This window comes from Colobus angolensis, unplaced genomic scaffold (genome assembly GCF_000951035.1).
Source record: "Colobus angolensis palliatus isolate OR3802 unplaced genomic scaffold, Cang.pa_1.0 Scaffold11, whole genome shotgun sequence".
Lineage (NCBI taxonomy): Eukaryota > Metazoa > Chordata > Mammalia > Primates > Cercopithecidae > Colobus > Colobus angolensis.
Window position 1 is genome coordinate 4029302 of NW_012112030.1, and position 27447 is coordinate 4056748.

A 27447-nucleotide genomic window follows, 5' to 3' on the forward strand; every position below is an offset into this window, starting at 1 on the left:
GATATTAGTACAATTTATATTTTGTGTCTGGTTTAAGGCATGTAAAAGAATAATGGCATTTTTGCAGAAAATAAGCCATAAAATTCAGCCATAAATATATAAACAAAGATTATAAGGCAGCATTTCCTTTTCTCCAATAAGTAGAAATACTCACTTAAAATCATACTACCCTCTTTCTCCCAATTAACAGAAGTTCCTACTGCTATGAGATGATATGAAATGAATAATTTTACTATCCTAAAAAAGCAGTTGTGTATCAGTGATATTCAAGACATGTGTAGAGTGTATTTTTGTTTGTTGGTTTGCTTTCTATGGAAACACAATTAGGGATGAGAGGCTAACCCTTGTCTGTGCATGTGTGTATGACTGACTCGGTTATTAAAAAATATATATTTATAAGCCTGTAAGGATGCATAAATATGTTAAGCACATATAGGTTTATACTGTTGCAAATATGTAAACTAATTTTCATTTTTAAAAATTCATATTGTTCTGCATAGTAATTCATATCTTTATTTAGCACGTCATTGTGGCCATTGTCCTGAGGAGTGGATTACATATTCCAACAGCTGTTATTACATTGGCAAGGAAAGAAGAACTTGGGCAAAGAGTTTGCTGGACTGTGCTTCAAAGAACTCCAGTCTGCTTTCTATAGATAATGAAGAAGAAATGGTAAGATATAAATGTTTCAAACACTTTATGAAAAACTTCTTTCAGTGAATAAAACATTTGTAGTAAACATCCATATGTGTGTACATATATTTATCTTACATATTTTCAAGTTTATGTATTATTCAATTGATTGACTTAATAATGTTTTTAAAGTTATATACTGCTAATGTACTTTTATTTTCAGTTTTTGCTTTTCAAAGAAAACGATGCTTCTGTAAATACTTTGAATACACAATAAATGTTTCTATCTAATTTTATCAGGCATGATATGATCTGGTCATGCAGATTGATCACAAAGTGAATGAATTCATCTGATACAAGTCAGATCATGAAATAAAAGTTTTCAGCTCTAGCAGTTCCACCCCTGCGTGTTCTTGAATTTATATAAAGGGAATCATACAGTGCGAATTTCATGTCTGTCTTTTTCACTCCTATCTGATATTTCTGCAATTCCTCCATATTATTGCAGTTATCAGTAGTATGTTACTGTTCACTGCTGTACTATGTACAAAGAACACTAAGAATCCATTGAGTCCTTGTCTCTGGATGGGGAAGTGGGTCTCCTGCCCTCAGGGACAAAGAGGACCCCGGATGGTGCACTGGTAGTCATGGAGTTCCTTTGCTGATCCTCCTCACCCACATCCACCCTGCTGTCTCTTGCTATGAGAAGGAAGCACTTCCTCTGGCTGTATTGATAGCAGGTCTTCTGGTAGATCATCCTCGCCAGTGGTACCAGCCTCGCCTGGTGTTGTGGAGGGGACTCCCCTTCAATACAGAGCAGGTGTGACGTTTGCTGGGCCTCCTCCTATTGCCAGGTTGGGTGCGAGGAAACAGCAGGCCGAGGTCACCTTCTTCTGTTGGGTAACTTAACATGCTCGCTCAGATGCTTTGTTGAATCCTGATGCTAGGGTCCCAGACAATTTCATTTTCCTCTTTCCACCTTTCAGAGTTCTCCATTGCTTTTGCCTTTATTAATCCCAGAGTTTATAGTTATTTTTAGTAGGGAGTAGCAGAGAGAGATGGGTCTACACCACCTGGTCAGGACCACTGTTATTCCACCAAAACCAAATCAGATAAAAAAGTGAGGGCTTATCTAGTTAAAGAATGGTGTGGTGCCCAGAAAACCCAATCTGTAGCTTCTATGTCATTTATTTCCAAATGATAACCTCTCATTTCTCTTCTAAATCTCCAACTCTGGGAAATATAGTACAAAAATAGATTGATTTCATCACAGTATCTGGAGGAATGAATGCACAGTATCACTAAACTTATTTAAATTCTTCCTGTGTTTATTCAGTCAATTGGGATAACTGTTATAATGCAAGAATTAAAATGTCTTTATTAACATGAAAATAACAATGAAAGTACTAAGTATAAACATTGAAGAGTTCATTTATATCAAAATCGTAAACATTTATGGAAGTTTTTGGTACCACAAATAGTGGTCTTCAACTTTAATATATTGTTTTTGTAATGTTTTCATAAGTATTATTTAAGTGAAAATTCTTTCTTTTCTTTTAGAAATTTCTGACCACCATTTCACCATCCGCATGGATTGGTGTGTTTCGTGAGAGCAGTCATCACCCATGGGTGACAATAAACGGTCTGACTTTCAAGCATGAGTAAGTTGTTTTGTATGGTGCTATATAAAAAATATATAAATTCAGAAGAATAACATGAGTAAATTTATGTGGAGTCATATACATGAAGAAAGATGTGGAAAGTTAGTGAAATGTTGACATAAATATTTTACAATAGACCATAGTAGTCCCTATATGTCAACCGCTTATTGGTCAGCTAGTAACTTTCTTGGTTATGAGATGGGGCAGGGATGTCTAATCTTTGGCTTCTGTGGGCCACACTGGAAGAATAGTATTGGGCCACACATAAAATACACTAACACTAATGATAGCTGATGAGCTAAACAAAAAAAATTGCAAAAATATCTCAGAATATTTTCAGAAAATTTACATACTTGTGTTGAGCCACATTAGCTGCCTGGGCCACATGCGGCCCATGGTCCGTGAGTTGGACAAGCTTGAGATGGGCTATCAGGGAATTACAGTGCTTGTTTTCATTAAAAAGCCACCCTTATTTTATTTAAGAATATCCTCAAAGTACAAGAGTACTGCTGTTGGCATATTGCTTATAATTTTTTATCAGTAGTTATTGTTGTAATCTCTTGTTGTGCCTAATTTATAAATTAAACTTTATCATATTTAGGAATGTGTAGACACCACACAATCTCTCTACAGGTTCTGTACTATCTGCCATTTCAGACATCCACTGGGGTCTTGAAACATATCCCCCGTGGATGAAGGGGGTACTACTGTAGTGAGTTTTCAGAATAATGACTTTTAGTAATAGTGTATGAAAAATTTAATTACCCTTTCTCTTAAACTTGTTTTCTTACAGTACATGGAAAATGTTCTTGTCTCATGAATCACTTGCATAAAATGTAACAGAATTATGGATTTTTCTCCATTACAGGATAAAAGACTCAGATCATGCTGAATGTAACTGTGCAATGCTACATCTAGATAGACTTAAATCATTCCACTGTGGATCTTCAAAAAGATATTATTGTAAGCATAAGCTTTAGAATGAAAGTATTTGAGTTTGCAGTGCATCAGATAAATTTTATATTTGTTAGAATAGAAATGATATGATTGCATAAGTCTTAAAATGAATTGCATTATTTGCTCTAATAATAAGAAAATTCTAAATTAACTATTGAAATATAATACACACAATTTTAAAAGTACAGATATCCTAGCATTTAGGTCGGGCTCATTTTGCTAATCATGTTTGTGGCATTCAGCCTTCCTAAAAGTTGCATGTTTTGTGGGTCAGTTTATACGAAGTGTCAAGAACAAGCAAAACTATGGAGACAGAAAGTAAAAGAGCGCTGCCAATGCCCAAGGGAGGTTGAAATAGGAGGTGGCCACTAATTGCTAGAATGTTTCTTTGTGTCAGTGATGAAAACTTTTTAAATTTCAGTAGTGGTGATGGTTGTAACTCTGTGAATATACTAAAAATCACCGGTTTTTAATTATTTTAAGCGGATGAAATTTATGTTATGTACACAATACCTCAATAAAGCTCTCCAAAAAAAAATAATAATACTGTCCTGGGATTGCTTGAGTCTGCATTTAACCTCTAAAGTAATATTTAAAGATTAGCTTCTTGACTTTTCTAATCAGTATCATATTGTGCCCTTCAATGTACTGGGTTCAATGTACCGGGATCTCTTTAATTTCTCTCTATTATATTATATATTTTGGGGGATTGAATCATACAGAAATGCAGATATTTTACATTCATGCTTTTGTAAATGGCATTCTGATTTTAATATTCCCTTTAATAATTTTTGTTACTGTAAATAGTAATACAGTTGATGTCTGCATTTTGATTTTATATCTAGTTATTTCACTTATTTTACATATTTAAATCTATCATTTCAAACGTAGATCTTTCTGGATTTTCTATATAAACAGCAATTTTATCTGCAAATAATCACACTTATTTTTTCTATCCATGTGCCATAACTTATTTTTTCTTCATTTATTTTCTCTGGCTAGTGCTTTATATCCATAGTCAAATAGAAGGTACAATCAAATTTTGCGTGTATCATATGTATCATTTTCTGGTTTTAGCAAAAAATAATTCAACATATTATTCATATTTACAAAGTTCGGTGTTTTTTTCATCATATCTTTCTTATATTGAAGCAGTTTATAATATTCATTTTTTCTAATAGATTTTATCAATTGTAACATTTTTATTATTTTTTGTTACTCAGAATGATATGTGTTTTCTTTATACAACATTTTATAAAATAAATTAGTTTTATTTTTGTCAAATGTTAAACTAGGCTTTGTTTCGAAACAAATCCATGCAGATCATTGTATATTGCTCCTTATAAAATATCAGTACACATATTGTATCTAGGGTAAGATTTGTTTCTTCATCCATGTTCACAAGGATATTTGACCATGTTTTTATTTATAGCTATGTACTTGAAAAAGTTTTGGTCTCAAGGCTATCTTGGGAAGATTTTCTCTTTTTCTATAACCTGGAAGCATCTGTTAAGAGTACTGCTTTAGTCATGAAAAAGGATGAGTTCATGTCCTTTGCAGGAACATGGATGAAGCTGGAAACCATCATTCTCAGCGAACTGTCACAAGGACAGAAAACCAAACACCACGTGTTCTCACTCATAGGTGGGAATTGAACAATGAGAGCACACGGACACAGGGAGGGGAACATCACATACCGGGGCCTGTCGGGTAGTGGGGGATTGGGGAAGGAGGTATTAGGAGAAATACCTTATACCTAATACCTTTTATATTAGGTATTAGGAGAAATACCTAATGTAAATGACAAGTTGATGGGTGCAGCAAACCAACCTGGCACATCTATGCCTATGTAGCAAACCTGAACATTGTGCACATGTACCCTAGAACTTAAAATATAATAATAATAATGAAGAGTACCACTTTATTTTTAAATGTTATCGTTCCCTAGTGATGCCATCTGAGTTTGCAGGCTATTTTTGTAGAAAAGTTTATGTCTAAACTAATGCTTCAGTACATGTAGGGTTTACTCAGATTTCTATTTGAGGTACTATATTTTGATAATGAGCATTTCCTAGGAATTTTCCATTTCATATGGACATTAAATGCATTGATAATGTAGTTTTATTGCCTGTTTAATAACTGTAAATACCATAATGGTATTGCCATGTTTAAACTAGAAATAAAATATCTGTGCCTTTTCAAAATCTTCCTTTAGTAGTCTTTTGTGACCATTCATCTTGATAATTTATTTGGCCCATATGTTATTTAGATATACATTACTGAATTTAAAACCATATAAGGTTCTCAGATTTTTGTTCATTGACTTCTATTGTAGGTAAAATATAGTTAGAACATTTTCCATGAAACTGGAAGTGTTCATTCCTCTATAAATGTGGTTCATGTGGTGAGATACTAGTTTTAAATGTTATTTACTTTTTATTAATTAATGTTAAATTTGAATAGGTACATTTCAACTGTCTCCTGGCCAAGCTTGCCTAGTGGTACTACATTGAAATTGAGTATATGTGTGAGTGTGTGTGTGAACGTATTCATACGAGTGATTGTTACTTGTCTAGTTATATCTTTCTATAGGCTCGCTGGCCTGTCGTATATTAAGCATCAAGAGAAGAGTCTTTAAAATCCCATTTATGATTGTTTACTTGTTCACTTTATTCAATTATATGTTGAATTTGTATCATTAGGTATATGCAATGATAAAAATATATTACTAATGGTTTGGAAAATTAATTTATCATTATGAAGCATATTTTCCCAATTTCAGTAAATTTCATCTCAGCTCACTGCACCCTCAACCTTACCTCCAAGGCTCAAGCGATCCTCCCACCTCAGCCACCAGAGTAGCTGGCTACAGGCAAATACCACCATGCTGGCTAATTTTTGTATCTTTTTGTAGAGATAGGATTTCATCATGTTGACCGGGCTGATTTTGAACTCCTGAGCTCAAGAAATCTACATGTCTTGCTCTCCCAAGTTGCTGGGTACATGAGCCACCGCGCCTGAGTGCTCATGTACCATTTAGCTTCTATTTTTAAAATCTACTTTTTCTGCCTTCCCTGTTTTTAACTAAGTGACGTTTTAAAAATTACTTTTCCCACTCTATATAGTTTGATTTAAGCATTAGTCGTTTACAACAAATATTCCTATTAAAATGCAGACAGTTATGATTGGAAAATAAATCAATGAACAATATAATGAATGGATTTTTATATTTCAGTCTGGCGTGGTGATATAGTACAATATTGTTTAATAACTTATTCTTCCCAGAGACATCTCCTTTAGTAGAAGATTGTAAATATTAAATGTGATGCAACAAGGTAAAGTTAATACAGAATAAAATCAAATTAGAACTGTCTTTACATGAATAATTCAGGGTGAAAAACAACCCGAAATATACCACATTTGAGGATTTTCAAAAGTATTTACATGATTGCCTGTGGAGAATTAGTTAAGTACATGCATACATAATAATAGGTTTGTTGATCAGTATAATTTAGAGTGTAACCAATAAATATCATGACAATGAAGAATTAATTTGAAATTTTATAATCATTCTAGATGTAATAATACTTTATATGTAGCCCAGACTTTAAAAATCAATATACATCAAATTGTGAATGTCAAACATAATTTCTCATATACATATTTAATTGAAGCAGATTTTATTTTTTTAAGAAAACAATAATGAAGTAGTTTCCATAAGATGAAAATCTAATCTTAATTATAAATAATAAGATGACTTTAAAAAATTGAACCAAAGATTGCAGAAAAGATGTACTACACTGACATCAGACTCCTACCTAATTAGTTATTTTATGCACTCAGTATGAATTAGAAATAATAAAATGGCAATAGTGTTAAAAATAATTAAATTATAAATAAATTTAATAATTTGAATAAATTAAATTATAAATAATTTAAATAAATTATAAATTAAAAATAAATAAAATAATTGAGGGCTAATGTGTGCCAGGTTGTATAAGTGTTTTACATACATTATACTTTATAAATTACTTTCCCCAATCTAGATTAGTAAACTGGGGTTGTAGACACTAAGTAACTTTGTAAACGGTCATGCATTATGAGTTTCAAAGTTCTAATTAAATTTAGGTCTCACTGGCTACAGAGCTCATTGACTAGATTATTAAATTATATTTTCTGATTTATTACAATTACTTACACAACCAAAGTGACCCTCATTGCCTTTTAAAACAGCCACAGGATCTTTCTGAAAGTTTGAACCTAAAGTGTTCTTTCATAGATGGTCCAAACTTATATTTATCATTTCCAGTTTTCCTATTTTAGCCATTAAACCAATTAGCAATCACTTCTGTAAAATAAACAGTTCAATGATTTTCTATAGTAATTAGTTTATGCCTAAGTTAATGTGATGTTTTACAAGGTATAAAATATTTCTTTAAAATTTTAACAGTTTTTCTGATGTCCTCAATCATTCAGAATAAAAAACATTTGCCAAGACCTCATGCCCTTTTAGTAAATGAATGTAAGTCACTAACTTAATGTACTTTAGTATTAAAAGTTGCTTTATACGCTAACAAACTATTCCTCCATCTTTAGCATTCAATCTTTACATTAACGAATTTTAAAATTGTCATACAATTAGTGCATTTTATTTTCAGATTTCAATTTTAGTGTTTTACACAGGTATTGGTGATAAAATATTTCTGTAGAATCTGACTTTAAATTAATGAAGATATTTATATTCATTTACTTCTTAGTTTTCACAAACGTATTGTTTTTTATTGTTTCCATTAATAATATTATGTCAAATACAGAATACCTTTTAAAAAATGACCTATTGTTTAAAGAGATTTCAGTTTAAAACTTTAGGAAATTGGTACTAGACTTTTATATTGGTCAACAGCAAAATGAACATTATTACTCAGCCACCAACACATGCAGTTTGCCTACACCAGGGATCCTGTCAAAATATACACCATTTACAACTTCTTAAGTGCAATTATCATAGAGCACAGTCCGTGACATCACACAGCTGCAGAGATGAATAAACAAAGAGGAACCTACTCGGAAGTGAGTCTGGCCCAGGACCCAAGGAGGCAGCAAAGGAAACTTAAGGGCAATAAAAGCTCCATTTCAGGAACCGAACAGGAAATATTCCAAGTAGAATTAAATCTTCAAAATGCTTCTTCAGATCATCAAGGGAAGGACAAGACATATCACTGCAAAGGTAAAACATTAAATAGATCTTCAATATTATTGTTCTAATAATTGTATCATTAGGTATATGCAATGATAAAAATATATTACTAATGGTTAATATATTACTAATGGTTAATAAAAATATATTACTAATATATTACTAAGACGTGCAGTTGAGTGCAGAAGGGTGGGGAAAAAGTAGGGAATATTTTGCACTTGTGACAATCAGAGGTCAAAAGTCAGAATCTAATATTCTAGTATGAAATCTGAAGCCTGATTTTATTCAGGCATTGTTCAGTGTCATCTGTGATCAACAACTCATGGAGCATTATATTTACTGAAAATGAACTGAGAGAAACATTACTATAGTAGATGTAGATTTAGAGGCCAGAGTTTATCTTTTCTTTTTTTTTTTTATACTTTAAATTCTAGGGTACATGTGCACAACGTGCAGGTTTGTTACATATGTATACTTGTGCCGTGTTGGTGTGCTGCGTTTATCTTTATGTTTCCCTGTGCATGTGGGTTCTCTTATATGTAAACCTCATCAACTCTCTATCTCCCCTCTCTCAGTGCCTCTATTTCTCTCCCTGCAGGTTTACTGCCACCTCCAGAGAAGCTCACTGCTGAGGTCCTGGGAATCATTTGCATTGTCCTGATGGCCACTGTGTTGAAAACAATAGTTCTTATTCCTTGTAAGCGTATTATTGGAAGATTATAAGGGAACTTTTCACTGTAATGATTGGAAGTGCCTTGAAACATTTCGTAATAATGAGGATTAGAACTCTCTTTTTAATGTGTATATCTGAACCCCAAGATAATACCGTTCTTCTGAACTTTTCAAAATTATAAGTAACAAAATAATTGTAGAAAATATTTGTTTATATTTGTGTGTGTGTTAAATATGTATGTATATATAATACACACACAGAGAGATGTATTATGATTTCATGATTCAAAGACATGATTTAAGGAAAAAATATTTAGAAAAACAAATTAATCTTTGAAAGTGGTTAAATCAAATACTATAAGAGATGGTGAAGTTTTGTGCTAATGGCTTTAAAAATATTTGTTTTAAAGATCGTTTTTATTTCAGATTGTTCCAGTTTAAAATAATTTTAAATTTTGTATTTCAAAGTAAGCAACTGAAATTATTATGGTTTATCTAGGTGTTAATTTTGTAAGAATTACTTTAATTTTTCTAGATATTGGAGTACTGGAGCAGAACAATTTTTCCCTGAATACAAGAATCCAGAAAGGTACATTATGATTGTCAGTGTTCTGATGTTAGTACAGTTTATATTTTGTCTCTATCTTAAGGGATGCAAAATGACAAGAAAATTTTTTGGGAGAATAAACTATAGCACTGAGCCATAAATGTTTATAAAATAAAGATTACATGAGGGCATTTCCTTTTCTCCAATAATAAGTAGAAATACTCAGTTAAAATCATTATACCCTCTTGTTGCATTTAATTAACTGAAATTTCCTACTACTATAAGATGATAAGAGATAAATAATTTTACTGTACTTATAAAGCAGTTTTGTTCAGTGATGTTTAAGATATGTAGGGTGGATTTTTGTTTGCTGGTTTGCTTTATATGGGAACACAATTAAGGGATGAGTGGTGGACCTTTCATTGTGCATGTGTGTATGAGCGACTAGTTGTTTTAAAATATATATTTAACAGCCTATGAGGATGCATAGATATTGTGTACCTATGTGTTTATAGCTTTGCAAATATATAAAATAATTTTAATTTGTAAACATATTGTTCTGCATAGTAATTCATATCTTTATTTAGCATATGATTGTAGCCATTGTCCTGAGGAGTGGATTACATATTCCAACAGTTGTTATTACATTGGTAAGGAAAAAAGAACTTGGGAAGAGAGTTTGCTGACCTGTGCTTCGAAGAATTCTGATTTGCTTCCTATAGATAATGAAGAAGAAATGGTAAGGTGTAAATGTTTCAACTCTTTACTAAAAGCTTATTTCCGTCAATATCATATTTGTAGAAATCATCCATATGTTTATACATATTTAATTTATATATTTTTCAAGTCTGTGTAATATTCAACTGACTTCATAATATTTTTATATTCACATACTGTTAATGCACATTTGATGATTTCCAGTTTTGCTTTTCATGGAAACCCATTCTTCTATGAATGTTTTTATCCCAAAATAAATATAAAGAAAACTAATCCTGTCATAGTCATTCATATTGATCACAAGGTGAATGGATTCATGATACAAGGCAGATCATGAAATAGAAGTTTCCAGCCCCAGCAATCCTGCCCCTGTGTATGCTTTCCTCACTTTTCCTGCCTCCTCTCCAAACCTTTGTATTGACTTTTAATGTGATAAATAAGCTTTGCCTGTTTCTGGATTTATGTCAAGCGAATCATACAGTATGCATTTTCATGTGTGTCTTCTTTTACTCCTATATGATATTTGTGCAATAATGCAGTTAGCTGTTGTTGGTTACTGTTCATTGCTGCATGATGTACATAGAACACTTACAATCCATTCAGTCCTGTGTCTCTGGATGGGGAAGTGAGTCTTATGTCCTCAGGGACTAAAAAGAACCTGGATGTGCACGTGTAGTCATGGGGTTCCTTTGTTGATCCCTCTCGCCCGCACCTACCCTGGTGTCTTTTGGTTTGGGAGGAGAAGCACTTCCTCTAGCTCCTAATTGGTAGCAGGTCTCCTGGTAAATCATCCTTGCCAGTGGTACCATCCTTGCCTGGTGTTGCTTTCAATACAGAGCAGGAGTGGGTTTAGCTGAGCCACCTCCTGTTGCTCTGAGAAACAGAGGACTAGTTCACTTTCTTCTGCTGAGTGGGGGACTGAAGATGTCCGGACACTCTGTTGAAACCTGATTCTGGAGTCTCAAACCATTTTGCCATCCTCTTTCCACCTTTCAGAGTCTTCCTACGTGTCTTTCATTGCTTCCAGAGTTTAGAGTTGTATTTAGTAGGGAGTAGCAGAGAAAAAGGAGTGATGTACCTGGTCAAGACCGTTGTTATTCCACCAAAACCGAATCAGATAAAAGTGAGCGCTTATCTAGTTAGAGAGTGGTGTTGTGCCCAGAAAAGCCAATTTTTGGCCTCTGTATCATTTATTTCCTCAATGGCAACCTTTCAATATCCTTCTAAACTTCAAGAAGGAAAAGTTCCACTATGAGAAACATAGTGGAAAAATACATTGATTTAATCAGAATATCTGGAGAAAAACTTGTGCAGTATCAGGACGTTTATTTCAGTTCTTACTGTGTCTGTCTTACCAACCCAGGCAACTATTAAATTACATGAATCACAATTTTGCTTATTAAAATAAGAAGAATGAATGTACTAAGCATAAAAATTGAAGAGCTCCTTTTAAGTCAAAATTACAAAAACTTGTAACAGATTTTTACACTATAAAAGTTGTTTTCAAGTTTACTATTTTGTTTAATGTATTTATTTTGTTTTGAAAATTAAGCATCCTATGAAAGAATGTATTTCCTGCACTTTTAAAAATTAATAAAAGTTTAGAATTCAAAGAAAGCACCTAAAAATTAATAAAATATTTTATAATTATTATTTAAATGAAAATTTTGTATTTTCCATTAGAAACTTCTGGGCTCCCTGTCAGTTCTTTCATGGGTTGGCATCTCTCGTAGCAGCAGTGATCATTCATGGGTGTCAATAAATGGCTCAACGTTCAAATTGAAGTAAGTTTTTTGAATGATGCTATATAGTAGAAGAATATAAAAAGGTTCAGAATAACATTGTGAATAAATTTAAGTGCAATTATAGCCATAAATAAAGATGTTGAAAGTTAGTGAAATGTTGATATAAATATTAAGGAATGAGACATAATTACATTTTCTATGGTTTTAGTTATCCAGGCTCAACCACAGCCAAAACTATTAAAAGGAAAACTCTAGGAAGAAAAAATTCATGAGTTTTAAACTGTTTGCTGTTCTGAGTCATGTGGTCAAATCCTTCATATAGTGTATGGATCCATCTCACCTGGGACATGAATCGTTGCTTCATCCAGGATACCTGCATAGCCTAAGTTCCCTGTCCACTAGTCACTCAGCTGTCTCAGTTATGAGATTGACTGAGGTGGTATTGTACCATTTGTGTTCAAGTCACTGTTAGTTTACTTAATAAGGACCCCAAAACGCAAGAGTATTTATGCTGGCATATTGTTATAATTGTTCTTTTTCATTATTATTAGTTTGTTTTAATCTCTTAATGGGCCTAATTTATAAATTAGACTTTATCAAAGGTGTGTATGTGTAGATAAAACACAGTATATATACAGTTCAGTACTATCTATGATTTCAGACATCCATTGGGGGTCTTAGAACATATCCCCTGCGCAGATGAAAGGACTATTTCATTCAGTTTCCATATTACCAACTCATGATATTATTATATGGAAAATATCATCTGTTTTTATAATATTCTTTGCTTACAATTTGTGGAAGATGCTCTTGTTCCGTGAACTGTCCCCATACAATCTAATGGGATTATGGATTTTTCTCCATCACAGGATAGCAGAATCAGATATTGGAAAACATAACTGTGTAATGCTGCACTCATCTGGCCTTAAATCTTCACAACTGTATAATTGTAAGCATAAACTTTGGAATTAAAGCAACTGAATTTGGAGTCTGTTCAGGTAATTTTAAATTTCATAAAACGGAAATAATATTTTGATTGAAAAAATTTTAAAATAAATTACATAATTTGTCCCAATAAGGAAAAAAGTTTTCAAAATCAGTTATTGAAATGTAATATACACACCACTAAGTACAGATATCATTGCTGTTGTGTCTTGCTCTTCTTACTCAACATTATATTTGTGGCATTCAGTCTTTCTTAAAGTTTCACAGTATGCAAGTGTGTTTATATGAAATATCAGTAATAGGCAATCCCATAGAGACAGAAAGTGGAATAGTGGTTGCCAATGCCTAAGGGAAGATTGGAATAGAAAGTGGCTGTTTATTGTTAACAGGTTTTTTTTGGGGATGATGGAAACTTTCTAAATTTCAGTAGTGATAGTCGTAACTATGAATATACTAAAAGTAACTGACTTATGCACATTAAATGGATGAAATGTATACTGTATACATGACATCTTAATAAAGCTACTTTTTAAAAACTCCTGGATTTATATTTGGGACTGAATGTGATATCTAAAGTAGTGTTTAAATATAAGACTTCTTTGTAACACTGACTTTTCTAATCAATATCATGCTGTGTCCTTCAATATATTAGGTTTTCTTTAATTTCTATCAGATTTGAGGGATTGAAGTCATATAGAAATACAGGTATTTCACATTCATACTTTTGTAAATGGCACTTATTTTTCAATTTTCCTTAATATGTTTTGTTGCTATAAATAGAAATATAATTGACATCTGCGTGTTGATTGTACATCCAGTTACTTCACTGATTTTACGTGTTAAATCTATCATCAAGTATAGATTTTTCTGGGTTTTCCATTTAAACAGCTGTTTAATATATAAATTATAATACCTTTCTTTTTATTTCCAGGTGCTATGAATTTTTTTCTGATATATTTTCACTGGTTAGGGATTTATTTCTGATGTTGAATAGAAGAAACAAAAAAAGTTCTGTGTATATTGTATGTATCATTTTCTGTTTGGAGAAAATATATCAACATTTTATTTATGCTTAGGAATTTTTTATTACGCTTTTCTCATATTAAAACAGTTTTATCATATTCCTGTTTTTCTAATAGTTTTTATCAATTGATGTCACATTTCTATCTTTTTTTATCAATTGAAATGATATATCTTTTCTCTGTATAATGTTTATTAAGTAAACTACCTTCATTTCTTTCAAATGTTAGAAAAGTATGGTGTTTCTGAAACAAGACCCTATTTATCATACTGTATTGCCCCTTTAAAAATAAATCGGTGCATATATTATACTTAGAGTAAGATTTGTTTCTTCATCTGGGTTCAAAAGAGATTCAACTGTGTTTTTACAAACTGTGTACATGAGAAATTTTGCTCTCAAAGCTATATTGGGAAGCACTCCTCTTTCTCTATAACCTAGAAGCGTTTGTGTAAGGGTAGTTTTATTTTTAAACGTTATTATTCACTAGTGGTTCCATCTAATTTATAAATTATGTTTTGTAGGAAAGTTTGTATAACAAACTCAATTTCTTTAATATGTAGAGTTTACTCTGGTTTTTGTTTCTTTTATTGTGTTTTGGTAATTTGTATTTTCTAGGATTTTTTTTATTTTGTAGGATATTAAATGTATTCCTGATAGAGTTTAATATCTGGTATCTGTAAAGACGACAACAGTTTCCCCATGTTTAATCTAGAAATAAAATGTTGGTGTTTTCTCAAACTCTTTCTATGGTAGGCTCATCAATTTTTAAGAAGTCTTTTCAATAAAAATACCTTTGGCCTCATTGAGCTTCTCTCCTGTAACTGTGTTCTTGTTATGATTTTTTACTGTTCATTCTTTTTGTTTTTCTGCTTTACTTATATTTAATTTCAGTTTTTCTGCTTGTAATCTCATTTGATGAGTGCTCAGATAATTCAATTCTACTTTCATATTTTACTATATATATATATTTAAGGCAATTAATTTTTCACAAGAGAGAAATTGCTCTATTTTCTTTGTAATTCATATTAAAATGTGACCATCCATTGTAATAATGTTTTTGGCCCATAAGTTATTTAGAAATGTATTACTGAGTTAAAATTATACAGGTTTCCTAATTTTTAGTTATTGACCTCTATATTAGATAAACTGTATAGAGCATTTTCTGTGAAGCTGGAAATATTCTGTGTTTCTGTGTAAGTGTGGCTAGTGTGAGAAATTGATTTTATTTTCTATTAATTAATTTTATATTTGAATAGTTACATTTCAAGTGTCCATTGACCAATGTAGGCTAGTGATACTGCATTGAAATCATAGTTCAATATTTTTATATAAATATGCTTGGAAACATGAGATTACAGTGTACTTTTGGAAAATTTCCATGTGAACTCAAAAAGAGAAGTATTCTGTTATTATATACTGTCTGTACAAGTGTGTGTGAGTTTGGGCATATAGGTGATGGTTAATAGTGTAGTTCAAAACTTGTTAAAGATTCACTGGTGTGGCTGTTTGTGTGACAAGCTGTGAGAGAGAAGTGTTAAAACCTCATTTTTTATTGTTAACTTGTTCACTTCTTTCAATTCTATGTTGAACTTGTATTATCAGATACATAAACATTAATTTTAAAATATTATAATGATGTAGTAAATAAAATTATTATTATGAAACATGCATCTTTATTTTCAATAATGACTTTTTCTCTTATTTTATGACTTTACATTAACAATAGCAGTTTTCTACTGGTTTGTATTGCATGATATTTTTTCATCTCTTCATTTTAATTTTTCTTTATACTTAAAGGAGTGTCTTACAACAGCAGTTTTGTTAGAATAAACACTCTTTGTTTTTAATATAAAATAATTTTCTTTATATTTACTATAAGTATTAAATTTTCAAATATGATTATTATGTATTTTATTTGTATGTACATAATTATATAATTAATTATAATTATTATCTAATTTAGATTGAACATTGCCAGGCTTTTAAACTCTTACCTTTTTATTGCTTTATCTTTTCACTAGAAATGTTTTATTGTTTAAATATTTCAATTAACAAACTGTGCCAATTTGTTAATTTAATATGCTTCGAATATTCTTTCATTAGTGCCCTGCATTTTACAGGGCACAACAAATTAATGCTTTTACCCCTTCTTAGACAATGAAAAGATCTAACTATCCTTCCTATGGTTTAAATATTTGTGTCTTCTCAAAATTTATATTGAGACTTAATCCCTATTTTGCTGGTTTTAAGAGGTAGGGCCTTTGGGGAACTAATTAAGTCAGCAGGGCTTTGCCGTAATGATTTGATTAGTGCCTCACAAAAAGGCTGTTAGGAACTAGTATTCACGGCATTTTCCCTTCTGCCATGTGAGGACGTAGCAATACGGTGCCATCTTGGAAGCAGAAAGCAGCCCTCATCAGGCACCATATCTGCTGACACCTTGATCTTAGACTTTCTTGCCTTGAGAACTGTGAGAAATAAATTTTCATTGCTTATAAATTGTTCGATCTATGGGATTTTGTTATTGCAGCAAAAATGGACTAAGACTACCCTCTCCTTTTATTTACTGATTATCCTATATTTGCTTTCTGAATTCTGATATAAAAATATATTTAAAGTTTGAAACATTGTCATCAATATTTTATTCATTTACTATTTAGGTAGATATATCCACATAATTTCTTTTGAAATACATCATCTTTAGAATATATTTAAATTTTATTTTCTTTACTTCTAGGGAATAGCAACTAATTCTCTCCCTTTAAAAACATTTCTTGAAGATGAAGTCGTTTGCCATCATATTTAAGAATATTTTCACTTATTATTGACTTCCAATTAATCCATAACTCTTAAGACACTAGGAATAGCCATTATTAACCATAGTCATAGTAACATATATTTTGATTCTGTATCTATATATGTACTATATATTTATATCATATAGAGTAAATTTTGATTACTCCTATTATTTTCAATGACTTTGTTGCCTTTTTATATTATTATTATGCCTTTGAATAAGCACAGATTCCATTAAAGTTAAATGCTGGAAGAGTAAAAAAAAACATTTTGTTACATATAACAAGGATATGATATACAGTTATGTGACCAAAAAAATAATGTTTTGGTCAACAATGTACCACATATATGATGGTGGTTCCATAAAATTATAATGGAGCTGAAAAATTCCTATATCCTATTGATACTGTAGCTGTTGTCATAGGACAGCTCATTATTCACATGTTTGTGGTGATACTAGTTGTAAACAAACCTACTGAGCTGACAGTCATGTAAACATATAGCATATACAATTTTGTACAGTGCATAGTACTTGATAATAAACAACTATGTTACTAGCTTTATGTATTTATTGTACTACACTTTTTTTAACTTTTAGGTTCAGGGGTACATATGTAGCTTTGTTATGTAGGTAAACTTCTATCATGGGGGTTGGTTGTACAAATTATTTTATCACCCAGGTATTAAGCCTGATACCCATTAGATATTTTTCCTGATCCTCTCCCTCCACTCTCCCTCCACCCTCTGATAGGACCTAGTGCATGTTGTTCGCCTCTATGTGTCCATGTATTCTCATCATTTAGCTCCCACTTATAAGTGAGAACATACAGCATTTGGTTGTCTGTTCCTGCATTCGTTTGCTAAGGATAATAGCTTACAGCTCCATCCATGTTCCTGCAAAGGATATGATTTCATTCCTTTTTGTGATCACATAGTATTGCATGGTGCATATGTACCACATTTTCTTTATCCAGTCTATCGCTGATGGGCATTTAGGTTGATTCCAAGTGTTTGCTATGGTGAATTACACTACACTTTTTATTCTTATTTTAGAGTGTGCTCCTCCTACTTATAAAAAATAGTTAACTACAAAATAGGCTTAGGCAGGTCCTTCAGGGGGTATTCCAGAAGAAGGCATTTTTATCATAGGAGATGACAGCTCTTTGAGAGTTACCGCCCCTGAAGACCTTCCAGTGGGACAGGATGTGGAGATAGAAGAGAGTGATATTTATTATCTTGACTCTATGCAGGCCTAATGTGTTTGTTTGTGTCTCAGTTTTTAACAGAAACATTAAAGGGTAAGAAAAAAGTGAGAATAAAAATTTTTTATATAGGAAAGAGTTTACAGAATAAGCATATAAAAATATATTTGTAGAGTTGTACAATGTGTGTTTTAACTCTTTTATTACAAAAGAGTCAAAAAGATTATAAAGTAAAAAGTTAGAGTAAGTTATTTAATATTATTGAAGAAAAGATTATTATAAATCTAGTGTTGTCTAAGTGTATAGTGTTTAAAAAGTGTCCAGTAGTGCACAATACTGTCCTAGGCCTTCACATTCCACTCAACGCTCACTGACCCACCCAGGGAAACTACCAGTTCTACAAGCTCCATTCACAGGTGTACCATTTTTATCTTTTATATTGTGTTTTTACTGTACCTTTTCTATGTTGAGATATGTTTAAATAACACATACTTACCATTGTGCTACATGTGTCTACAGTATTCAATACAGTAGCAGGCTGTACAGGTTTGTAGCCGAGGAGCTGTTAAGTTACACCAGATAGCTCATGTGTGTAGTAGGCTATACCATCCAAGTTTGTATAAGCACACCCTATGATATTCACACAATGACAAAATTGCCTCATGACCCATTAATCAGAATGTATACCCATCATTAAGTTGCACGTGACTGTATAATGCTATTTAATTAAAAACAATAAGTGGGTGTTGGCAGGAATACTATACATCGGTACCTCAAATTTAAAAAGAGAACATTAGTGAATGTTACATTATTTGGCATCTTTGTGAAAGATTTTGTTGTTTTAATTCTTTAATGGGACAAAAATTACTTAGTTTATAAAAATGAAATAAGTATGTAAATGTAAATAAATGTATTTCTAAAAAAAAACCAACATGCATATAAGCATATATCATATCAGGTTATTTAGAATTATAATTATGAAAATACACTAAATTATAATTAATAGAAATATATATATAGCTAGCAAACAAGCATAATATTTCAGATTCACAGTTTTACAAATGGCATCCTTATTTTAAAAATTTCTTTAGTAATTGTTGCTGTAAATAGAAATACAATTGAAATTTGCAAGTTGATTCTTATATCCAGTTACTTCACTGAATTTTTTTGTATTAAATTTATCATTTTGGGTGTAATTTTTCAAGTTTCCTATATTAACAGGTATTTTATTTCTAAATAATCCCACTTTTTTCTTTCCAATTGCAATATTTTCTCTATTTCTTTTTTATAACTTAAAAAATTATGAGTACATTATAGTGTACATATTTATGGTATATATGTGATATTTTGATACAAGCATACAATGTGTAGTGATCAAATCATGTAATTAGGATATGCATCACCTCAAAAATTTGTCATTTCTTTGTGTTGGGAACATCTGAAATCTACTCCCCTAGTTATTTTGAAATATACAATAAGTTATTATTAAATATAGCTGCCTTATTGTGCTACCATTGTGCTACCTTTCTTCATACCCCTGACACTATCCTTCCCAGCTCTGGCAGCCATCATTCTACCCTCTACCTCCATGAGATCAATTGCATTCGTTCCCACATATGAGTGAGAACATGTGATATTTACCTTTTTGTAGCTGGCTCATTTCACCTAACGTGATGTCCTCCAGTTCCAACCATGTTGTTGCAAATTACAAGGATTTTATTTTTTTATGACTGAATAATGTTCCATTATTATTCCACATGTATGCGATCTATCTGTACCACATTTTCTTAATCCATTCATCCAGTGATGAATACTTAGCTTGATTCCACATCTTAGCTGTTGTGGATAGCACTGCAATAAACTTGGTAGTGCAGATCTATCTTTGATAACCTGATTTCCTTTCTTTTGAATATATACCTAGCAGTAGGATTGCTGGATCATATGGTAGTTCTATTTTTTGCATTTTGAGGAATCTCCATACTGTTTTCCATAATGACTGTACTAATTTACTTTCCCACCAACAGTATAAGAGGGTTCCCTTTTCTGCACACCCTCATCAGCATCCATTATTGCCTTTTTGATAATAGCCATTCTAACTGGGGTGAGATGACATTTCATTGTAGTTTTTATTTGCATTTCTCTGATGATTAGTGATGTTGCACTCTTTTTCATATACCTGTTAGCTATTTGTATGTCTTCCTTTGAAAAACGTGTATTCAGATCTTTCACTCATTTTTTAATCTAGTTATTTGGTTTCTTGTTACTAAGTTGTTTGAGTTCATTATATATTCTGGTTATTAATATCTTGTCAGTAGAATAGCTTAAAATTATTTTCTCCCATATGTAGGCTGTATTTTCACTCTAGATTGTTTCCTTTGCTGTGCCAAAGCATTTTAGCTTGATGTAATCCTATTTGTCCATTTTTGCTTTTGTTGCCTGTGCTTTTGAGGTCTTACTCAAGAATTTTCTGCCCAGACCAATGTCTAAAGCATTTCTCCAATGTTTTTTTCTAGAAGTTTTATAGTTTCATATCTTATATCTAAGTCTTTAATCCATTTTAGTTTGGTTTTGTATATGGTGAGAGATAGGAGTTTAATTTAATTCTTCTGCATATGAATATGCAGTTTTCCCGGCATTAATTTTTGAAGAGACTATCTTTTTTTCTCTTCTTTGTCAAAAGTGAGTTGGCACCTTTGTCAAAAGTGAGTTGTCTGTAAACTCATGGATTTATTTCTGGATTCATTGGTCTATATGTCTGTTTTAATACCAGCACCCTGTTGTTTTGGTTGCTATAGCTTTGCAGTATATTCAGGTAATGTGACACCTCCAGCTTTGATATTTTGCTCAGAATTGCTTTGGCTATGCTGGGTGTTTTGTGGTTCCATATGAATTTGAGGATTGCTTTTACTATTTCTGTGAAGAATGTCAGTGGCATTTCGATACAGATTGCATTGAATCTGGACTAGCTAAGGTTTTATTTTGAATGTTGAATAGAAGCCACAGAAAAGTTATATGTATATCATATATATCATTTCCTATTTTAGGTAAAAAGATTGCAACATTTCATCCATTTTTACAAAGTTTGTTTGTTTTTATTATACCTTTCTCATATTGAAGCAGTTTTATCATATTCCTGTTTTTCTAATAGATTTTGTTATCAGTTGTAACATTTTTATTATTTTGGCATCAATTGGAATGATTTATGTTTTCTCTGCATAATGTTTATAAAGTGAACTATTTCGCTTCTCTCAAATGCTAAACCAGTCTGAAATAAACCATACTGGTCATTCTGTGTTGCCTGTTTAAGTTTATTAATGCACAGGAGATTACACTGTGTTTTTATTTATAGCTATGTACATGAGAGGCTTTGCTCTTAAGGATATATTGGGAAGCATTTCTCTTTTTCTGTAACCTAGAAGACTTTGTGTAAGGGTACTGTTTTATTTTAAAATGTAATTATTCACTAGTGATGCCATCTGAGTTTGTAGAATGTTTTCGTAGGAAAGTTTATGTAGGAAAGTCAATTTCTTCAGCACATGTAGACATTTCACCCATATTTACAAAGTGTATGTTTATAGAGGTTACTACGATTTCAGTTTGTTGTATTGCAATTTGGTAATTTGCATTTTCAAGAATTTTCTATCTCATATGGATATAAAAGTATTCATAATATGGTTTCATTATCTGTTTAATACCTGTAAAAACCACAATGGTTTTCCCTTCATCTAGAAAAATATTTGTGCCTTCTCATATTCTTTAATAGTCTTTTATCAATTTTATTAAGTCCTTTTAGTAAAAATACCTTCAGCCCCATTGACCCTCTCTACTGTAATTTTGCTCTTTGTCATGATTTTTTTACTGTTTGTTGTTTTATTCCTACCACTTCTATTTAATTTCAGTTAATTTCATATTTCTGTTTTTATTCAGACAATTCAGTATCTGCAATTTTGTTTTAATATATGCATTTAAGACAATCCATTTTTCCCAAGAAAATATTTTGCTCTATTTTCCTTATAAAATTGTGAACATTTATTGTGATAATTTATTTGGCCTTTAGTTTATTTATAATTATATTTACTGAATATAAAACCATATAAATTTCCTAAAGTTTTGATTATTGACTTCTGTGTTAGTAAACTGTAGTTACAACATTTTCTGTGAGGCTAGAAATGTTCTTCATCTCTGTGTAAATGTAGCTAGTGTGACTAATAAACTTATGTTTAATGTTATTTACTTCTAATTAGTTAATATTAAACTTGAATTGGTACATTTTAACTGTCCACTGGCCAACTTTGGCTAGTGCTACTGTACTTATAGCAAACTTCTAAATTTTATATTAAAATGCGTAGGCTTATGAAAATATAGTGTAGCTTAAAAAATTAGTATTCTGAATTAGTATACAGTTTTTAATGTGTGTGTGTACACAGGTGTGTTGGCTAATTGTCTAGTTTAAATCTCTCTATAGAGTCAGTGATGTATCTGTTTGTGTGATGAGATGTGAAAGAGAAGTGACTAAACCCCTAATTTTATTATTTACTCATTTATTTCTTTCAATTCTATATTAAATGTGTATTATTAGGTACATACACATTATTTTAAAATTACTAATGGTATAGATAAATATATCACTATGATACGCTTCTTCATTTCTAATAACAATTTCTGTTTTATCTTATTACAGTATATTGAAGTAGTTTTCTACCAGTTTGTGTTGCATGGTATATTTTTTCCATTTTTCATTTTCATATTTTTTATGTTATGGTAAAGGAGTATCTTTATGAGTATCTCATAAAGACAGCAAGCCACTATTTTTAAATACAAGCACTTTGTAACAAATCAAAATCATTCCATATGTGTTTGTTAAATTTTAAAGTAATTATTATATTTTTAAATTCTATGTATAAATGTGTAAATATAATATGTTTACTGAATATAATATTATTTCATTTCAACTAAACACTTCCAATTTTTGAACTCTCTTTTTCTTAACTTTTATATTAAGCTCTGGAATACATATGCAGGTTTGTTATATAGGTAAGCATGTGTCACAGGTGTTTGTTGAACAGACTGTTTTGTCACCCAGGTATGAACCCTAGTACCCATTAATTACTTTTCCTGATCCCTTCCTTCCCCCACCCTCTACCCTCAGGTAGGCCACTGTGTCTGTTATTTACCTCTATGTGCCCATGTGTTCTCATCATTTAGCTCTACTTATAAGTGAGAACGTGCAGTATTTGGTTTTTTGTGTCTTTGTTAATTAGCTTAGAATAATGCCTTCCGCTGCATCCATGTTGCTGCAAAGGACATAATCTTGTTCTTTTTTTTTATGACCGCCTAGTCTTTCAGGGTGTATATGTATCCTTGATGGGCATTTAGGTTGATTCCATGTCTTTGCTACTATGAAGAGTGCTGTGATGAATACGCAAGTGCATGTGTCTTTTTGGGGATATACACAGGAGTGAGACTGGTTGATCAATGATAGTTCTAAGTTCGTTGAGAAATCTCCCAATGGCCTTCCTCAGTGGCTGGACTCATTTACATTCATACCAACAGTGTGTAAGCGTTCCCTTTTCTCCAAAGCCTTGCCAACATCAGTTGTCTTTGATATTTTAGTAATAGTCCTTCTGACTGGTGTTAGATGAAATCTCATTTTGACTTTGATTTGCATTTCTCTGATAATTAGTGATGTGGAGCACTTTTTCAGATATTTGTTGGCCGCTTGTATGTCTTCTTTTGAGAAGTGTCTGTTATGTCTTTTGCCTATTTTAATGGGATTTAAGTGTTTAAGTTCCTCATAGATTCTGGATATTGGACCTTTGTCAGGTGCATAGTTTGCAAATATTTTTCCCATTCTGTAGGTTTTCTGTTTATTGGAGTTTAAACTTTCTTTTGCTGTGCAGAAGTTGAGCTTATTTTGTATATGGTATGAGGTATAGATCAAAATATTTTGTGTGTGCATATTGATAGCCAAGTATTTAAACGTTTGTTACAAAGATTATACTTTCTCCACTGAATGCGTTTACATCTTTCTTGAACTATTCTACATTCCATATATTTGTGGATACACTTTTGCACTTAGTCTATTTGATTAATCTAGGTATCTATTTATCTACTAGTTCCACATCTTGTGAAAATTGAGAGAAAGCTACAGAGATTTCCCATGGTCCTTACTCACGCACTACCTCTCCCATTATCAGTGTCCCCCACCAGCATGGTATATTTGTTACGAATGAAACATCATTATTATCCAAAGACCATAGTTTATGTTAAGTTTCACTCAGTGTTGTACACTTTATGGGTTTGGCCAAATATATAATGATAGTGACATGTCTATCATCACAGATCATACAGAATAATTGCATTCCCCTGAAAATCTTCTGTACTCTGCCCACTAATCCTTTTCTCCTTCAAACACGTGGCAGTCATTGATCTTTGTACTGTCTCCATAGTTGTTACTTTTCCAGAATGTCATATAGTTGAACTCATACAGTATGTTACATCTGAGACATTACGTCTTAACCATATCATATATTTCAACCATTTTTGAGTGAACCTGTCAGTACTGTTAACTATATTCACATTTTACAACAGATTTCTAGAATTTGTTCATTTTGCAAAACTGAAACTCTACACACATTGGACAACTCCTCTTTTTGCCCCTAGCAATCAGCATTCTACTTTCTGTTTGTATGAGTTAGACTACTTTAGATATCTCATTTAAATAAAGCATGCAGTATTTGTTTTTTGTGCCTGGCTTATTTAACTTAGCATTATGTCCTTAAGATTTATCCATGTTGCAGTATGCAACAAGACTTCGTTTTTAAAAATAAAATATATTATCCTTTTTAAAAATGTTTAAACAACTTTATTGAGGTATGATTGACATATAAAAAGCTGTACATACTTAATGCATACAACTTGATGACATTAGAGATAAGTATATAACCATGAAACCACCACAATAATCTATGTCATAAACATATCTAAAAGTTTCCTCCCATCCTCTTTATTATTATTTTTTGTGATACAAACACTTAACATAAGATCTTCCCTCTTAGCCAAATGTTTAGTATACAACATTGTTAACTACACATTCTGTATAGTAAAATAGATCTCTAGACCTTGTTCATCTTGTATAACTGAAAGTTTGTATCCTTTGAGTAATACTCCCCTGTTTTTCCCTCTCCCAGCCCCTGACAACCACCCTTCTACTCCCTGCTTCTACGAATTTACTATTAGTTTACTCAGCATAATGTCCTTTAGGTTCATCCATGTTGTTGCAATAGTGTTTTCTTCTTTTTAATGGCGGAATTGTATTCCATTTTGTATGCTTGCCACATTTTCTTTATCCACCAATTCATCAATGGGCATGTATGTTGCTTCTATGTTTTAACTGTTGCAATGTACATGGGAGTGCAGATATCTGCTCAAGATCCTGATTTCAACTCCTTTGGCTCTACAGAAGTAAGATTGTTGGTTCATATGTCAACCCATTTTTAAATTTTTGAGGAACCTCCATAATGTTTTTCATAGTAACTGTACCATTTTACATTCTCATTAACAGTGCACAAGGGCTCAAATTTCTTCACAACCTAACCAACAGTTGTTATTTTCTGCTTTTTTCATAGCAGCCATGCTAATAGGTATGAAGTGATATTTAACAGTGGTTTTGATTTATGTTTCCTAATGATAGTGATGTTGAGCATCTTTTCATATGCTTGTTGGACATTTGTATATCTTCTTTGGAGAAATATCTATTTGAATCCTTTGTCCATTTTTAAATAGAGTTATTTGGGTTTTGTCAGTGGATTATATAAGTTCTTAATATATTCTGGATATTAATCCCTTATTAGATACATGATTTTATTGCTTCTATCATTTGCTGTGCAGACATTTTTAAGTTTGATGTAATCGCATTTGCCTATTTTTTGCTTTTGTTGCCTGGGATTTGGGTGTTATATCGAGAAATGAGTGCTAAATCCAATTTCATGAAGATTTCCTTACATGTTTTCTTCCAGAAGTTTTATAGTTTTGAATCTTATCATTAAGTCTTCAATACATTATGAGTTAATATTTGTAGATGATGTAATGTAAAGGTTTGACTTCACTCTTTTCCATATGTCTAACCAGTTTTCTCAACACTATTTCTGGAAGATACTGCCCTTTTCCCACTGAATGGTCTTGGCACTCTTGTTGAAAATCAGTAGTCCATATGTGCCAACATTTATTTCTGGATGTATTAAGTTGTTGTTTCTATGGAGAGCAAGTGCCTGGGGTATGCTATTCCTCTATCTTGTTGATGTTGCCTTCTTCCAATCTAGAATAGTATTCAGGGCAAATGTGGGCTCCGTGGAAGGTAATGTGGTCTAAACGCTCCTGGTGGTGGGGGATACGTTGACCATTCTCTGATTTTCGCACTGACTCAAGTCATCTCATAATCAATCCTACCTGTTCCACAAGATTATATCAGAGTCCTTGTCTTAAAATCCTCTTCAGTCATTTGATTATGATATTTTGAGATGGAGATTTCTACATGCTGATTCTATAAGTAGTTAGTTTACTTAGCATCTTGGATGTATACATTTTTAAAAAAGCAAATTTGAAAAGTTTTTAAGTCAGTTTTGTCTTAATATTATTTTTCTACATCTTTCTGTATTCTCTTTTCCTCTGGGATGAATATTTTCTGTTAATCTATCCCAAAGTTGATGAATTCTTCCTTTTGAATCTCATTTTTTTTTCTAGCCAATTTAGTGAATTTTTCATTTCAAGTAAGGTACTTCTCAACTAACAATTTGGTGTATTTCTTGCATTTCATTTCTCTGCCAAAATTTCCTACTTGTTTTCTCATTGCCATCATATTTTCATTTAATTGATTGAACATACTTTTCTGTATAATTTAAGTACATTTATAATAGTTACTTTAAATTTTATTTTCTGATAAATCTACTGTCTTGTCCCAGAAAAAGTCAGATTTTATTGACTGATTGTCTTTTCCTCCAAGTATGGAAGACATTTTCCAGTTTCTGCATGTTTTCTAATTTCTTATAATAAATTTTTTTAATAATATAGTATCATGCAAATAAATTTGGGGGGTTTATAAAGAATTTTGGGAGGTAACTTGCATACAATTTTATTGCAGAATCTTTCTCCTTTAAAATGCATTTACTGATGTTTTTGTTTCAAATTCTTATTTTTTTATTTTTAGTTTTTGGCCCCATTTCCTAGGGATTGCCCTTGTGAATTGCATAGCTTGGCTGTCAGTCAATATATTATTTTAAAAGATTTATTCAAAAACCTTAAGTTAGTAGAGGTTCCACTCTGCGCTAGTGTGTGTGTGTGTGTGTGTGTGTGTGT

General features: G+C 31.7%; 3 protein-coding genes across 7 annotated transcripts in view; all 3 read left to right on the forward strand.

Moving 5' to 3' along the window:
- LOC105519467 (NKG2-C type II integral membrane protein) overlaps window positions 1-3363 on the forward strand; it is a 7084-nt gene extending 3721 nt beyond the window's left edge. For 3 of the 4 annotated variants that reach the window (XM_011952829.1, XM_011952846.1, XM_011952853.1), the window contains 2 exons: window positions 2194-2294; window positions 3163-3274. In XM_011952829.1, coding sequence (XP_011808219.1) covers window positions 2194-2294; window positions 3163-3274 — 213 coding nt within the window. Of the gene's footprint in view, window positions 1-2193; window positions 2295-3162 lie in introns of all 4 variants that reach the window. The other variant, XM_011952838.1, reaches the window with a different exon arrangement.
- The window catches only part of LOC105519441 (NKG2-D type II integral membrane protein), a 52160-nt gene continuing 25233 nt past the window's right edge, over window positions 521-27447 (forward strand). The window contains exon 1 of the mRNA XM_011952801.1: window positions 521-672. The gene's annotated coding sequence lies outside the window, so the exon portion shown is untranslated. The remainder of the gene's footprint in view (window positions 673-27447) is intronic.
- LOC105519454 (NKG2-F type II integral membrane protein-like) lies at window positions 7508-13101 on the forward strand. 2 transcript variants are annotated; one of them, XM_011952812.1, is made up of 6 exons: window positions 8292-8478; window positions 9047-9145; window positions 9665-9709; window positions 10255-10406; window positions 12068-12168; window positions 12999-13101. In XM_011952812.1, exons 1-6 carry the CDS (start codon window positions 8292-8294, stop codon window positions 13099-13101), a joined length of 687 nt encoding a protein of 228 aa, XP_011808202.1. The 2 variants fall into 2 exon arrangements, with proteins under 2 accessions (XP_011808210.1, XP_011808202.1); XM_011952820.1 differs by lacking the exons at window positions 12068-12168; window positions 12999-13101 and having other exon boundaries at window positions 7508-8478; window positions 9656-9709; window positions 10255-10652.